We start from the raw sequence: 15,528 nt of genomic DNA, 5'->3' as shown, positions 1-15,528 counted from the left end.
GATCAGGGGGTTCACTACCAACTCTCAGGTCAATTAAAGAAATTGGAAATTACACATTTCTTCATCTGTCTAGAGTCAACTATCTGCAGCAAGGGAAGCTGTGAATGTGGATGAGAAGGCAAGTGGCTTTGAAGGAGATCACAAAGATCTGGCAGAACGGGCCGATAATGAACAGAACAAAAATTTATTTTGTTGAAACAGTTCTTTCATGGTTGTGAAACTTGGAACCTCAAGCCCAAAGACATGCTGCATAGAAAATGAACCATAAAAAGAACTACTGTAATGTGTCCATTATTGAGCATCTTCATATCTCCAGGTTCCTTCCTTATTGTGTCAACCAAATCATTGTCCTCCAGTTCTTTGGTCATATTGTGAGGTGAGATGGAGAAAATGTAGGAAAAATAACCATGTGATGGCAGACATGATTCCAACTAGCAGAACTGCAAGCAAGCAGGTAGGTAGATACAGTCAAGAAGTTCTCCAGTCTACCTCTTTAGCAGGCTCTAAGTGAAGCTGATATCCATCTGGGATGGAGTTACGTGGAATGCAGGGTCACAGCACTCAGCAATGAGTATGAAAAATTGTAGTGATGGTGTTTCATCAATTAAATCTTGTTTTTAGAGACCTCCTTCAGTGTTTGACTCCTCTTTTTCTTTTATATTGTTACATGTTGCCAGTGTTAGTCCTCTTTCTTTCTTAATTTGAATATGATTGTTTACTGTATTCCTATAGTTCAATGCCAAGACGCCTACTGCAGAAATGCTATCAAAATAGTCACTCAGTAAATATGGCAATGAGGAATTTCCCGAAAATGTATGTCTGGAGTTCATATAAAGAATGGCTACACAAACAACCACAGGCCACAGGTTCTGGTAGAGCATCCTATAAATGTTGAAAAATCTGGATTGGCAGACTGATGAAGATAGATGCAAATTATCCTGCAAAAGTCTAGTTATAAATTTCAAGAACCATTATTAAGTGAATAATTATAGATATCCTTCACGCATTTAAGTATCTCTCTTGTAGGGACTTTAAAACAATATTAGACTAATTGCAGCATATGAAGCGGCATTTAAGCAATTATTCTTTCCACATTCCACATGCGGCTGGAATGGGAAGAAGCTCTCTGCCATACACTTCACAGGGGTTTGCAGCATGTGTGTAGTTTTAGGTGGAAACGAAATCCATAGTGGTGGAAACTTTAAACATTTTAAATTGGTTCTAACAAATATTGTTAAAAATTTAGGGGACAGATGAAATATAAAATGAAGAAGTAGTACAAGGATTAGCTGAGGAAAAGAAGTACCGATTAGTGTGATATCTGCTGTGATATGTAGAAAAAGTTAACTCAGTGAAGGATCGGTAGAATTGGGGGACTGTTGGTACCAGGCAAATACTAGAAAATGCAGAACAGATTGTGGGGCATGTTGGGTGTAGTAACTTTATAGATATAAAATGATTAGCATAAAATAGGAGAAGATGGAGGACAACATTATATAAAATGATTAGTATAAAATAGGAGAAGATGGAGGACAACATTAAACTATTGAAAAGTTTGATGACTTAAAAAAATAGTCTCTCAAACTCTTCTTCCAATCCTACTTTATCTTTGAAATGATCTGTAAATGATTCACCTATCTCCACCTACAAGTCCTATGTTATGAACACTACCTCCTCCAATACACAATGTAAGTCTCCTAAAAGCCAAGTTCATTCTTTGGCTTTCTGGGGTATTCATACTTCAGAAGATAAGCATACTTTAAGAATGGTACTCTTGCATGACACTGCTGACTTTAGAATGATCAAACTTGAGACATACAAGTCTTGGTGTGATAACAGAATAGCAGAAAAGAATAATCCAGTGAAGAGAAGAATGTTGCAGAAGGGAAAATTTGAAGAGTAGTAACAAATGGGACGAATAAGTACTGGTAGTGGTGGTGATCACCATAATCATCAAGATGAATGAAAGCAAGTCATACTTGTATTTCAGTGATATAAAAGCAGCAGTTTAGAAGGGGATTGCTCTGTGGATGTGAATGAAGTAGGGCTGGGTATTACACAGATAATTAGTGAAAATTGACAGTATTATACAGTGAATTACATAATAAAATATTAGTAATGATATGCATGCTACATGTTTGTAGAGCTCCTCTCAAATTAGTCTTCATTCATTCACCTGGATTGCATGAAAAGTGTGTGTCTATTTTACATGTTTCAACTGACTTAAAAAAAAAAAAAAAAAAAAAAAAAGGGGTTGTGGGATCGTTACATATTGAAGGACTGAGGAGCTGAATGAACAGTTTATTCTGAAAAATCATTTGTTGAAACTATTACATCTTAGTCCTTCACTTTGAAGTCTGGGCAGAAGTGTGTTTGATGATTCAAGAACAACTTTGGGAAGACGCTACTGGTTGTAGTTCTGTAAATATAATTTTCGCTTTATCAGTTTCATTTATTTTTATCTGTTCCATATTCAGATTACATACTAAAGTGAGAGATTTTGCTCAGAAATATGATTATGTTATTCTACTGCAATTGCTTGAAATTTTAACATATATCATATTACTGTCAAATGTTTGCAAACAATTTATCATAAAATATGTCTAAGAAAGAACAAAATCAGGGCACAGTATTGTTCTACATTTCTTATAGTCTTTATTTGCCAGTCTGTACAAATAAAAATGTAAATGTTCATGTGGTCAGAATATTTAATCTCTATAAGTTCTTCGTTGATTGGTTTGACCTTTTGAAACAGTGTGGCTTTCAAATACACAAATTTTTAGATACCTATTTCTTTAATGTATACAAAAGATAGTATGTAATATATAAAGGGGAAACATTGTTACTAAAAATCTGTTCAAAATCTTAAGTTCCTCACTGATTGCCTTCAAATTTTTACACAATGTTGCATTTGAATATGTGCATGTTTTATGTACCTATTTCATTAATACATACAGTATATAAATAAATATGTAATATGTAAAGGTGGGACATTATTGCCAAAAATCTTGAAATGCTCTAGATGCATGTGCTTAAAATTTTACATGATAATCTAATGGGGGGGAGGGGGGGGGGGGGAAGCAGAGACATAGGCTATATATTTTTTAATATATGTAATATATGAGGTGGAAACACTGTTACCAAAAATCTCAAAAAGTACTTGACCAAGTTATAATAGTGAAACACTGTTAGCAAAAGTCTCAAGGGAATGGACATAGACAGCACAAAGAGAGAGAGAGAGAGAGAGAGAGAGAGAGAGAGAGAGAGAGAGAGAGAGAGAGATAGAGAGATAGAGAGAGATGAGAGGGGGTAGGAGATGGACAAAGAAAGTGGAGAAGGATTTTATCATTTGTAGTCAATTCTCATACTCGTTAGAAATGTGTGCTTTTTTTTCCGTATAACCAGACTGAGCCACAGGAACACCATGGTTGGGTACAGCTAGTGTTTCTAATAAATATAAGGCATTTTACTGAAATGCAAATGTTATGTTACATGCATTGATCTAAAGCATGTTTCTTTTTCTACAGGCCCTACATCCTCATATTACAAGCTGGGGGTCTTTATTACGACTCTATGGCAGTCGTTCAGTGAAAAGCATGAAGGAGAAAAAACAGGAAGAACAGGAGATTACATTGCTGCAAAGTAAAGCTGCAATTAATTCTCCAAATTTTGCAATATTGAACAAACTAAAGACTGAAATGAAAAAACTAAAGGCTATGAAGGTAATAAAATGATCCTGTTTATTATTTTCTTTTCTGTCCTTTTAGTTCTTGTAATTCCTCAATAAATCCAAACTTCTCCCTGTTGACTTTCTGCAGAGCCACTGACATATTTTTTGACTCATTCAATTTCATTATTAATATTTTTGAGAGTTCCGTATAAACTTTTCTTCAGTATTTGGTTGAAACGTCTGAATTATGGTAGTCTGTGGTCAATTCCACAGTTGGTTTCCTACTTCTTTCCTCTGCCAAATTCATATCTTCATTCTCCTTTATGAAACTGCTGTTGCCTGTACCGAAGGTTCATATTCTAATAATTGACAGAGAATGAACATTTTACTGCCTGAATGTGAAATACTTATTTTCTTTTCTGTCTCCGTGTGTTTGAGTAAGAAAGACAGTGTGTTTGAGTAAGACAGATCCTAATATGTTTTGTGTTCTATAACTACAAACTCTTATCCTTAACATTTCTTTTGTTACCACCAGTTATTTCTGTCTTCTGTTCTGACTGCACTTTGGTGACCGTAGTGGAATTTGTATTTCAGATAGCTGAGGTCGTAATACTTTGAGGATTTTCTCCACAAAATAAACCAAAACAACACTCTTATCTGTTCTTCAGATCAGCTAAATTTATAGTATCAGTTAGAAATAACAAAGAGAGACAGCCACTCAATTTTTAAGTCAGTTGTGGCAAATTCATCTACTGTATTTTCATTCTTATAAGGGTACGAGTTCAGTAGTTGTGGTACAGTAATTAACACCTTTTTTCTGTTATGCTTGTCTCCTGGTGAACATATCCTACATGGATTTAGGGTCTTCTTTCCTCCTCCTGTTGATCATGTTCTGCCAGTATTTCCCATTGCATTAACTATCAGTTTAAAATGTCAACATTAGATGTACAGAGTGATTCATCATAGCACATCCTTGTAGTCTTCCAATCAGCTGTGCAATTGGAGGTGACTGTACAGTCCAGCATGACAGGTACACAGTTTGCCATAGTGATGTCAGATTGTCCCAAGTGGAGCAGTTGCATCCTTCCATTTTGTCACACCAGCTGCTTTTCTTTTCCACACTGGTTTATATCACTTACTCTTCATCAGCTGCTTTCTTTGAAAAGAACTATCTGACAATGGACTAGTGATTTCCAGGATGAGTAGTCATAGGCAAAGGTCTCCTAGTTGTTTACATTAATGTGACATGTCTTCATATTAGACTTAAATTACATCTGTAAATCCTTTCCTCTGACCTCCCATACAGCATTTGCTCACAGTTAATTCATAGTAAAACACCTGTTTGGGAATGCGATTATTGGACATGTGGATTACATGCCCTGACTATTGTAACTGGTTTCTTAAAACCATTGTTTCTATACCAGTTGTCTTCAATGATGCTGACATTTGGCATGTGTCGTGCCATGTTATATGCAGAACCCTCCTCAAGGGCACTGACGACACTGTTGGAGCTTTTAAAGATGCTTTCTGTGTTATGTTTAGGATTCAGATCCATATAGAGCAGGGCTTAACAACTGGCCAGTTTTGAGCGTGAGTACTCGCGTCTGCTCAGGCACGTGCTCGCGAGCAGGTGCAAGGTCGCGGAGTAGGGAGGGAGCGCACACGTTTGAATAGGGCCACAGCGTGCCTATAGAATTCGCGCGACTGTGTAACGTTTAAAGTACTACGATCAGCTCTAACAGTCACTTCGCTGGTTAAGAGTCATGTCAAGTCGCCGTTGTGTAACCCCAACCATGCATTCGCAGTTCAACCCCCCCCCCCCCCCCCCCCCCCATTGGGAGGAACTGTATCTGTTTACAGAAAAAGATGGTGTTGCAAAATGTTTAGTATGTCACAAAACACTGAATTCTTTTAGGAAATTTAATTTGCAGCGACATTATATGTCGTACCACGCGAAAGACTATGGAAGTGGAAAATGTGATGGAACAGATCGTGCACAGGAAGTTATTAAACTTTAAATGGAAGGTATCCGAAGAAGATCTGGACGACAATGAAGAAAAATCAACTGAGGCATCTCTCAGTTACAAAATTGCTTTGCTTTTAGCAAAATCCCTGTGCTACTTCACTGATGGCGATTTAATAAAAGAATGTTTGGTAGTTGGAACGGAACATTTGTGTCCATTTCAAGTTGAACAGTTTCGGATTGTGTCATTATCTTACATGACCATTATGCGTCGCATACAGGACATGGCAGACGACGTCCAGAGCCAGCTTGAAAATATCTGTAAAGATTTTATGGCGTATTCTCTAGCTCTGGACGAAAGTGTTGATATCACTGCAACAGCGCAGCTTGCCATATTTATTAGAGGTGTTAATAGAGATCTTCAGGTGAGGGAGGAGCTCCTCGATGTAGTAGCCATGAAGAACACTACAACCGGAGGTGATATTTTAAGTAGTGTTGAATATATAGGTCTGTCTTGAAATTCTTTAGTTTCAGTGTCTACAGACGGTGCACCAGCGATGACAGGGAAAAAATCAGGTTTCGTTGCGCTGTTGAAGGAGAAATGCAAAAAACTGACCGTGCTGAATGAAATAAGGGGCGTTCACTGTGTGATCCACCAGGAAAACTTATGTGCAAAGAGTATCACTCTAAAAAATGTGATGAGTGATGCTGTTCATACAACCAATTATAAAAGGAAGCATGGGCTACTACAGGTAATTTAGAAGCTTTCTTGAGGATGTAGAAAGCCAGTATGGTAGCCTGCCTTATTACAGCGAGGACCGCTGGGTTAGTCATGGCGAATTATTAAATCGAATTTTTGCCTATTACATGAGATAATTATGTTCATGGAAATAAATAACGTGTGTTCCTGAATTGAAAGAGCCTTCATGGAAATGTGATCTCGCGTTCTTAGCAGATTTAACTAGCCATCTGAATGCTTTGAACGTTTCACTACAAGATAAAGATCTGCTAATTACTCATTTCATAGATCGAATACGAGCTTTTAAAATGAAATTGACACTTTGGGTGAGTCAGCTGTAAACTGGAAATCTAGCCCATTTTCCTAAATTATCATCCATGCAAGATGTTCACAAAGACTGTGAACGTTATTCACACAGTTTAGTTGCCATTAAGGAAGAATTTGATCAACGCTTTCAAGATCTGACAGTACTAGACAGTGATTTTGATCTGTTCTCCTCTCCATATTCAGCGAATATTGAAGAGATTCGTCCTGAGCTACAACTAGAAATTATTGACCTGCAGTGTGACAGAGAATACAGAGACGAATTTCAGAACAAGAAAAACATTTTGGAATTCTACAGACACTTCCCTCGTTTGCACAAACTGGCGGATATAATAATATCAATGTTTGGTTCCACGTATGTTTGTGAACAACTGTTCTCTGCAATGAAATGTAACAAGACGCGCCTGAGAAATGCATTGTCTGATCGAAATTTAAACTGCACAAGAACAATTATTCTGAACATAGACGCAATTGTAAAGGGCAAAAAGTACTAGATAACCGAGAATCCCACACTTCAGTGACACCTTTTATTGTGTAACAGTTCACAAATTAATACGAATGTAGAGGCATACACTAAGCTAATCAAATTATGTGGCACATGTATATTGTCCTTTATTTGTTTCATTTGTCGCAGTAATAATTCATGTCTGATATCCCTGTAGGTGGCCGCGGATTTACATTGACCGGCGGCAATTGTTGTGTGCCCCACGTGACACTCCCCCACTCTCCGCTCTGGTCCGGTATTGGGGGTAGCGTGCTCGCGCTGCTCCGTGCTCGCGCCGTGCTGCTCACAGCTTTCTCCGCGAGCATGTATGTTGTGAAGCCGTGATATAGAGGGTTGGCAACAGCAGTTGAATTGTACATGAGGGTCTTTTTTGCAACATTGACATTGTGATTGTCAAATACTCGTGATATTATTGGGCCAGCATGGTTAATTCTGTACTGAACTTCTGAAGCTACACTAACTGATCATGTTAGTAGACATTATGGGATGTGTCTACCCTTAGCGTTTGTGGTGACTTGAACTCTTCTGAGAACACTTTCAATGAGGTGTCTGACTATCTCTGGAGAAATGGTAGCTCAGTCTTCCACATGAGTTACAACTAAAGATGAGAGTAAATTTGATACTGGGGTCTGGAGTGAAGTCGACATTCTAAGTCATTCCAAAAGTCTTTCGCTGGGTTCAAGTCTAGACTTTAAGCAGGCCAGTCCATTTCAGAAATGTTATTGTCCACAAATTATTGCCTCACAGATGCTGCTTTATGACATGATGCATTATTATGCTGATACAACCAATCAGTTAGTTACTTTCTTCCATGTTGCATGAATCATTTTGCATGGTAAATCACCATGATATGGAACAAGTTGCATGGTAAATTATCATGATATGGAACAAGTCATTTTACATCATACTGCAAATTAATTTGTACTCTAAACATCCCCATCCTCCCCCCCCCCCCCCCCCCCCACACACATAAAAAAAACCATATCTCTAGTTCCATAGAAGGCTCCTAGTCACACTGGCTCAATAGTAGTGATTCCTCCACTAAGGGCATAGTACAGTTTGTGAGAATTTGAACAATTAGTTTTCTCAAGCTAGTTAGCGAAAATATTTGCAGATATTGAAGTTATACATTCTTCAGTCCCAAATTTTAACAGTCAATATGTATCTCATGAGCTATTCACCACTTTGTTTTGAGACCTTATGCTTGGATCATCAGTTTCTGTTTCCTTGTGTTGTTTTGCTTGATTGAAGGCATACTTAACTTCATCTGATGTTGGTAGAGAGCCAAATTGTTCTTTGACTGCTACTTGTTTGTTACAGTCCATTCACATTCATGTGACCATTACCTGTGTTAGACATCAGCTTACAATAAATATTCATAGGTGGCATGTAGCAGCATTAGTAGTGAAAAAAAAAGTGTTGAGGTATGTGGAAAATAGAGCAATTACTGTCATAATGTGGAAACAGTGATTTATTTAACACGCAAAAGGAAGTATACCATGGATCGCAAAATGGCACTATCCAAAACCAGTGCCGAGGCAACTGTGGTGCACCATGGGCCATAGGTGACAGGGGTGAACAACGGCTGCAGAGAAGTCTATGGGTGAAACATGCAACTATTGAGCAGCTGACTGCTTAGATGAACCAAGAGGCAGCCAACAGCATCTCCCCAATAACCATTCAGTGAACATTGCTTGATATGGGCCTCTGCAGCAGCTGCCTGTTTCATGCACCCATGTTGACTGCTGTTCATCAGTGATGAAGGCTGGAATTTGCATGCCAGTACCACAGCTGGGCGACCACTGAACAGCAACAGGTGGCCTTTTCAGATGATTCACCATTTATGCTCATTGAACAGATGGCCATTGGTGTGTACGGTGTGAAACATATAAAAGCAAACACCGTGCAGTAATCATCAGAAGGTTCCAGGCTGTAGGGCATTCCTTGGGTGATTGCATCATTCTGGCAGGCTCAGTGGAACAACACAAGTATGCATGTATCTGTGGGGCCATGTCCACCCCTACATACAGTTTGTTTTGCCTTGGCATGATGGCATCTACCAGCAGCACTCTGCAACGTGTTACACAGCTCGCAGTGTATGTGCAAGGTATGAAGAGCACTAGAATGAGTTTACTTTAATCCCCTGGCCACCAAACTCCCCCAATTTAAACACAATAGAGAATCTGTGGGACCCCTTGATTGGCTGTTCTTGCCTTTGGTCCTCAACCAAGAAACCAACTGCAGCTGGCCCCAGTACTGGATTTGGGATGCCTCCACATCGCAGTTGTTACCTTCCAGAACATCACTGACTCTCTTCTTGCACATCTCACAGGGGGTGTTCACATTAGTGTGACTGGACAGTATATTATGTTGTACATCTGTTCACCACTGATCCCTGATTTGGATCTTGAAAACTTTCTTTCCATCTGTTCATGATGGAGCTTTGAGCTTTTATAAATATATTCTAGCTTATCAATGGACCAAAGTGGATTTCTTCCAAAGGTGATGAGATCATAAATTGCTTTTGTAGCTTGGGAGAACTGTCACATTTTTTTCTGCAAGATACTGCAATTCTTAAGTTTTTGCTATCCACTATAATTTCTTGAGTGCATGGGTAGTTCTTTGTACGTTTGCTTTGGCAAGACCAAATGCTTCCTTTTCCACAAGTGTGTTCACATATTTTTGCCATACTTGCAAGGCTATCCTTTCTTTTGAAATCACTGCCTCAATTTCATCATTATTTTCAACACATCAGTCCTGACGTTTCGCAGTTTTATACCACAATGTTTCTTCACAAACAGCCAGAATAGCTGTCTCGAAGGTCTCCTAGCGATATTCCTTCGACTCTGTCTGTTGAAGCTGCCTCTGATGCATATTCTGAGTTACCCAGCTTCTTGGTATCAAGTGTGTCAACAGCTCTTCTTTTGTTTTCTCCACTTGTGGAATAGTGACATGTGCATGTCAATCTATTATGTCATGATCTTTCTAACAGCCATTGGCTCCTACCTTCACTTTAGTTATGAGAACATTGTGTTGTATCTTAAGGACAATTGTGTAGTCCGTAAGATGTCACTGCTTTGATGAAGGATACGGGCATGATGTCTTAAAGTGATTCTTTTGATGAAGGATGCTACATGTAATTCTTAACCCATGTTCAGTACATTTCGAAAGGAGTCTAATGCCATTGCCATTTCCGTTCTCACCAATCAAACTTTGTAATCATTACCTACTCTACAATTAAAATGGCCAAATAAGATTATTTTGTCCTGGCAGTTGATGTTTGATGGGATGTCATTCAGATCTGAATAGAATGTTTCCCCACTCTAGGTACTAAATATGATTTGAATGATGTTGAAACATCATTCATATCATATTTAGTATCTAGAGTGGGGCATATGTGCTGATTGCTGTGGCATGCTGGTTCCATTTCAGTCAAAGTCTTAATTTCATGAGATGTTCATTATACCCAGTTGGAAGCTCCAACAGGTTCCTGAAAAGTTTGTTATCGATAACAAGGCCTATTCTGTGTATTTGGTGCTCATTGGTAGCTTTCCCTTCAAGGAAAAGTTCATCCAACTGTTCCCCTTCATAAAGTCTGATTTCCTGGAGTGCTGCTATGTCAGTGTTATATCTTTTTAACTTTCTACCTGAAATAGCTGTTCTCCTTCGGGTCTCTCATTTGCGAGGTCATCAGTGAGTGTTCTTATATTCTGTGTTACAAACTATTCATTTGTTTGACAGCACTGAGGTGATACCATTGGACACAGCCATCCAGTTGGTAGTAAAAAGTAGCTGACTATGTTAAGGGCTCTTGTTCTGCTTCCTTCCCCATATGAAGTGAGCAGAGTGTACCCGAAATAGGACTGCTTGGTTGTAGATCAGCAGCTGACTTGTTCTACAGCCAAAATACAAAGCAAGACGATCAAATATACACTTACCACATACGTGCCAGATATCACAATCCTGCCTCATCACAACTTTTTGATTGTGGCAGGACTTTTGAAAGACAGTCAGCATGTTTTTGGACCATAGCTATTTGTAACTCTTTTAGGATGAGAGTGTTGCTGCACATAAAAACATCTTCCTTGATGACCTAGGAGCTATGTTCACTGGCAAGCAGATACAAGACAATTGAAAGATTCCTAGTCACTGCAGCCTTCATCCATCATTCTAGCTGAGATCTGACTTTCAATATAATTGACAACAAGCAGTTCATCTTGTTTTAGGGAAAGTTTTTCACCCCAAGGGCAGAGTGTGTCCAGCTCACCTGCCTTCCTGAAAAGCCATTGGCGTGGTAGCAGTGGAGTCCTTATCATGGTGGTCACTTGGTTGTTAGAACCTAGTCAGTCTTAAGCATTGTGCTCTGTATGCAGGAGAGGTTGAAATTTCGGTAGGCCAGCTACAGAAAGGCTGTTAGACAATACCAAAAGGCTGTATTTTCACCAGCAGTGAATATGAACTTATTAAAATCTCAAAGAGGAAATTTTGCAGCTTCTGCAGCCCTTCATGTTGCAGTCCCATTCTTGCTAAATCCTATGAAGCAGGATCTGCAGTGGCACATTCCGTAACTGTCATATTCTGTTAAATGTTACATTTAATTTCTCCTTACAGCAGCAGTGCATAATGTCTTCATTTGTCATAAATTTCTGTGTATTTTCAAGTTTGTTAGTGATCATAACTTTGTAGGTGGGGGTGGGGAAGTTCAAGACTAACATTTACATGTAGCTTCAGGAAACCAGTAAATTCTGTCCCAGGATCTTTTATCATCATAATTGGGTTTAGGCAGGAGAGGCAGGGGCCTGAGAGGCTGCTACACCCATCATACTCCCTAATTAATAAGCTCGAGACATTTCTTACACTGAAACTGAGCCAGTGAGAGACACTTTAACTATTGGAAAGACTGCTGTGCCCTATGTCTAAAGGAGGAAAACTCAAAACAGGAAAGATGTGTTAATCGCTGGCAGGTTGAATCTATGATGAATAATGATGCTCCTAAGAGAAATGCCAGCAAGGAATTTGAAGGATCAGCACTTAGTGTGTGTTTGGTGAGGCCTCATTGAACATTTTGATGAGGCTGTTCCACCTGCTATTGAGGAAACAGAGTGCAACCACCTGCAGTTTGTGGCACATGCTGGAACAGATACCTGTTGTGTAGGCTCTGAGGTTATATATGTCATTTCAGCTACTGACAAAGAAGGCTGATAAAGACCAGCTTGCTTGTGGAATTTCACCAAAGCTCACAATCTGCAGAGCTGTTCCCAGAACTGATTATGGCTCCTGGTTCTGAACATAGTTGAAGGCCTGGACCAGAGACTCCAAAAGTTTTATGCCAAACTGGTGTGTGACCTCTTGATTTGTGCTCTAGCGTTGAGGCCTGTAGTGTGCCTAAAAGGGGGTACACTTCACATCAGAGGCTGCTGCTCGGCCTTGTGTGTGGAATGCTCACAAGTTTTATTTTGTTTTATATTTTTAATTTTTTGTTTATTGTTTTACATTAAGTGACTACCCATGCAGTCCAGATAACGGTTGTTACAAGTAAACCCAAAATAGTAGTTAAAATCCAAAGAAATGTCCTGCCCCCTTTTCCATAGACGAAACTACTAAAATCCTAGTGATCAACTGCTGTAATATGCACATAAAAGTGCCATAGTTTGAAACACTCCTAAAAAGTGACATAGCTCACATCATACTGGAAACACAAATGTGGTCAAAACTCAAAATTGGTCACAGTTCAAGAAACTCAGGTTTACTGACGAAAATAGTGAAGCACCCAGAAGACATCATCGGGTGTCAACATAATTTTGTGCATGTTTGCACCATTAGCCTGTACATAAATGTATTATTAGAGTTGATGTCCTCTGAACAACCGCCAGAGTGCATTAGTGTTGTTCGTGGTTAGTGTTGTTACCAGGTCTGGTAGAGTATGTAAGAGGCATGAACAATGTTATATGCTGAATGATCACATTTAAGGACATGGAAATGCCACATAATCATGTGAGAGAGCATTATCAGCACATAACAGTGTGAAAGAGGCCTTTCTATGGGCCTCGTTTTGGCTGGCAGGCTGAATCATTCAATATCGAGATTTGTGAGACATTCAGATATGACACTGGCCAGATTTTGGACTGCATGGGAATGAGTGGTCAAGGTTATGGTCAACCACATCTGGCCACCATATTGTGCACTAACCATGTGATAACTCCCTACAACATACTGTGTCACTCCACACGTTCCTTCAGAGCCTCTGATAGTCTCTGTCAACCAGATTAGGGAATTACCATCCCTTGCATAGGCCCCCGTTAACATCATTACACAAATGGCTGCGTTTGGAGTGATTCTATGACTGGGAAGCATAAACTGCTGATGAATGGCAGTGTATTGTGATCAATGATGAATCGTGGAAATGCACTACCTCAGGTGACCATTGTTTGTAACTATGGCAGTGACCTGCCAGGAGATCCCATTCTTCCATCGTTTTGGAGAGCACAGCAATGTTACTCGTGGTGTCACAATGTGAATAGTTCTCTGGTATTATTTGAGCACAGCTGATAGTGATCTATGATGGCACAATAGAATTTCACAGACATCCTTCTCCCACACGTTACCTCTCATGCAATAGGACAGTGATCATCTTCATGTGGGCACACGTTTCCAATGAACTGTCTGTAACATTGACCATCAAGATCTCCTGACATATTCCGCACAGAATGTGTATGACCAGCTTGGATGTCAGTTTGGTTCCCAGGGGCACTACCCAAAAAATCAAGGACCAGTTACAACAGTTGTGGGCCTGCTTGCCTCAGGAGGGGATACAACAACTGAATTGCTGCACACGTACAGGCCAGAAGGGATACAGCATCATTCTGATAAGCAGGCTCATACTGCCAAGTTCTTTGCAAATTTGATTCAATTTAGTAATCAATAAAATAATCACACATATATTCTCAATTCATGATGTTTCATTTCATTTCCTCTTCACCTTCTGGGCGCAGCACTTTTTTGTCAGGCAGTTAATGTTTAACTGCTGGAAGTTTCAGTGTTCTGTGTCTGTTATTGTTCAGTGCTGTATTGAGTATAACATTGTGTTGCACAGAGAATAATACTGTGTGAATTTTGAGATGGCAGAGTTAGAGGAGCAATGTGTCTGCATTAAATTTTGTGCGAAATGTTCACAAAGTTAAAAATGGCTGGACGGAGGTTAAAGATGACCCTCATTCAGAATGGTCTTCGACACCTACGGACGACACTCATGTCGGGAATGTCAGCGAAATTGTGCGTGCCATTGGAAGACTGACTGACTGAGAAATTGCAGAGGAATGTTATGGACAAGTTAAATTAAATTGTAATCATCATATAGTAAATGTTGTGGGGTTGGTGAACCAAAGACTATGTTTCACTGTCACAACACTCAAAAGATGTAACAGGTCTACTAAAGAGACTGGCTATATTATGCTTGTCTTTCCTCTGCTAGAGTATTGCCGTGCAGTATGAGATCCTTACTAAATAGGATAGACAGAGGACATCAAAAATGTGCAAAGAGGTGTGGCATGTTTTGTATACCATGAAATAGAAGAGTGAGTGTTACAGATATTACAAGAGAGTTAGGGTGGTAATCATTGAAACAAAAGTAGTTTTCATTACAAAGAGATCTTTTTATGAACTTTCAGTCACCAACTTTCTTCTCATAATGTGAAAATATTTTATTGACACCAACTTACATAGGGAGAAATTATCATCATAATAAAATAAGAGGAATCAAAGCTCATACGAAAAGATTCGTGTGTTCATTACCCCCCCCCCCCCCCACACGTTTTTAGAGTGGAACATCAGAGAAATAGTGTGAACACACTTGATGTGAATTGCATAGTAGTACAGATGTAGATGTTATTTATGACCACAAAAGCCGTCTTCAACATGTACTAAAGAACGTCTCTTCACTCACTTCCTTTAATGTTCCCAATTTCCTTTCAGAATAGCTGTTGCTTTCACTACACACACATATGAATAAAAATTTATTTACAACAATGTTCCAGATGATGGTTTAGGTGCTTCACTTATGACAAGTGCTGAAGTAAAATGTTTCTGATAAGAAATGATTTATCAGATAAATCTATTGTATGCTTCAGCTAGGTCTGACATTTACAAATTCTCTCAAGTGGTATTTATCATTAATTTCAGTCTCATTATCTGTCAAACTGTATGGCACCACATTTGACTAAGAATGGAAACAGCAGTGGATCACCTGGACATCTCCACTTTGCGTCACTTTGGAGGGCCTTTTGTGGCTCCTAATTGATGTGGTGCAAACAGCGAAGGGATGCGTCACT

The 15,528-nt window shown here is 39.2% G+C and overlaps 1 protein-coding gene across 4 annotated transcripts in view; it reads left to right on the top strand.

The window, feature by feature from the left end:
- Positions 1 to 15,528, top strand: part of LOC126285330 (microprocessor complex subunit DGCR8) — a 228,841-nt gene that overhangs the window by 204,433 nt on the left and 8,880 nt on the right. For 3 of the 4 annotated variants that reach the window (XM_049984644.1, XM_049984645.1, XM_049984646.1), the window contains exon 12: positions 3,528 to 3,722. In XM_049984644.1, coding sequence (XP_049840601.1) covers positions 3,528 to 3,722 — 195 coding nt within the window. Of the gene's footprint in view, positions 1 to 3,527; positions 3,723 to 15,528 lie in introns of those variants that run through there. The other variant, XM_049984647.1, reaches the window with a different exon arrangement.

The sequence above is a fragment of the Schistocerca gregaria genome, chromosome 8, assembly GCF_023897955.1.
Source record: "Schistocerca gregaria isolate iqSchGreg1 chromosome 8, iqSchGreg1.2, whole genome shotgun sequence".
NCBI lineage: Eukaryota > Metazoa > Arthropoda > Insecta > Orthoptera > Acrididae > Schistocerca > Schistocerca gregaria.
This window is presented reverse-complemented; position numbering and strand designations above follow the sequence as displayed.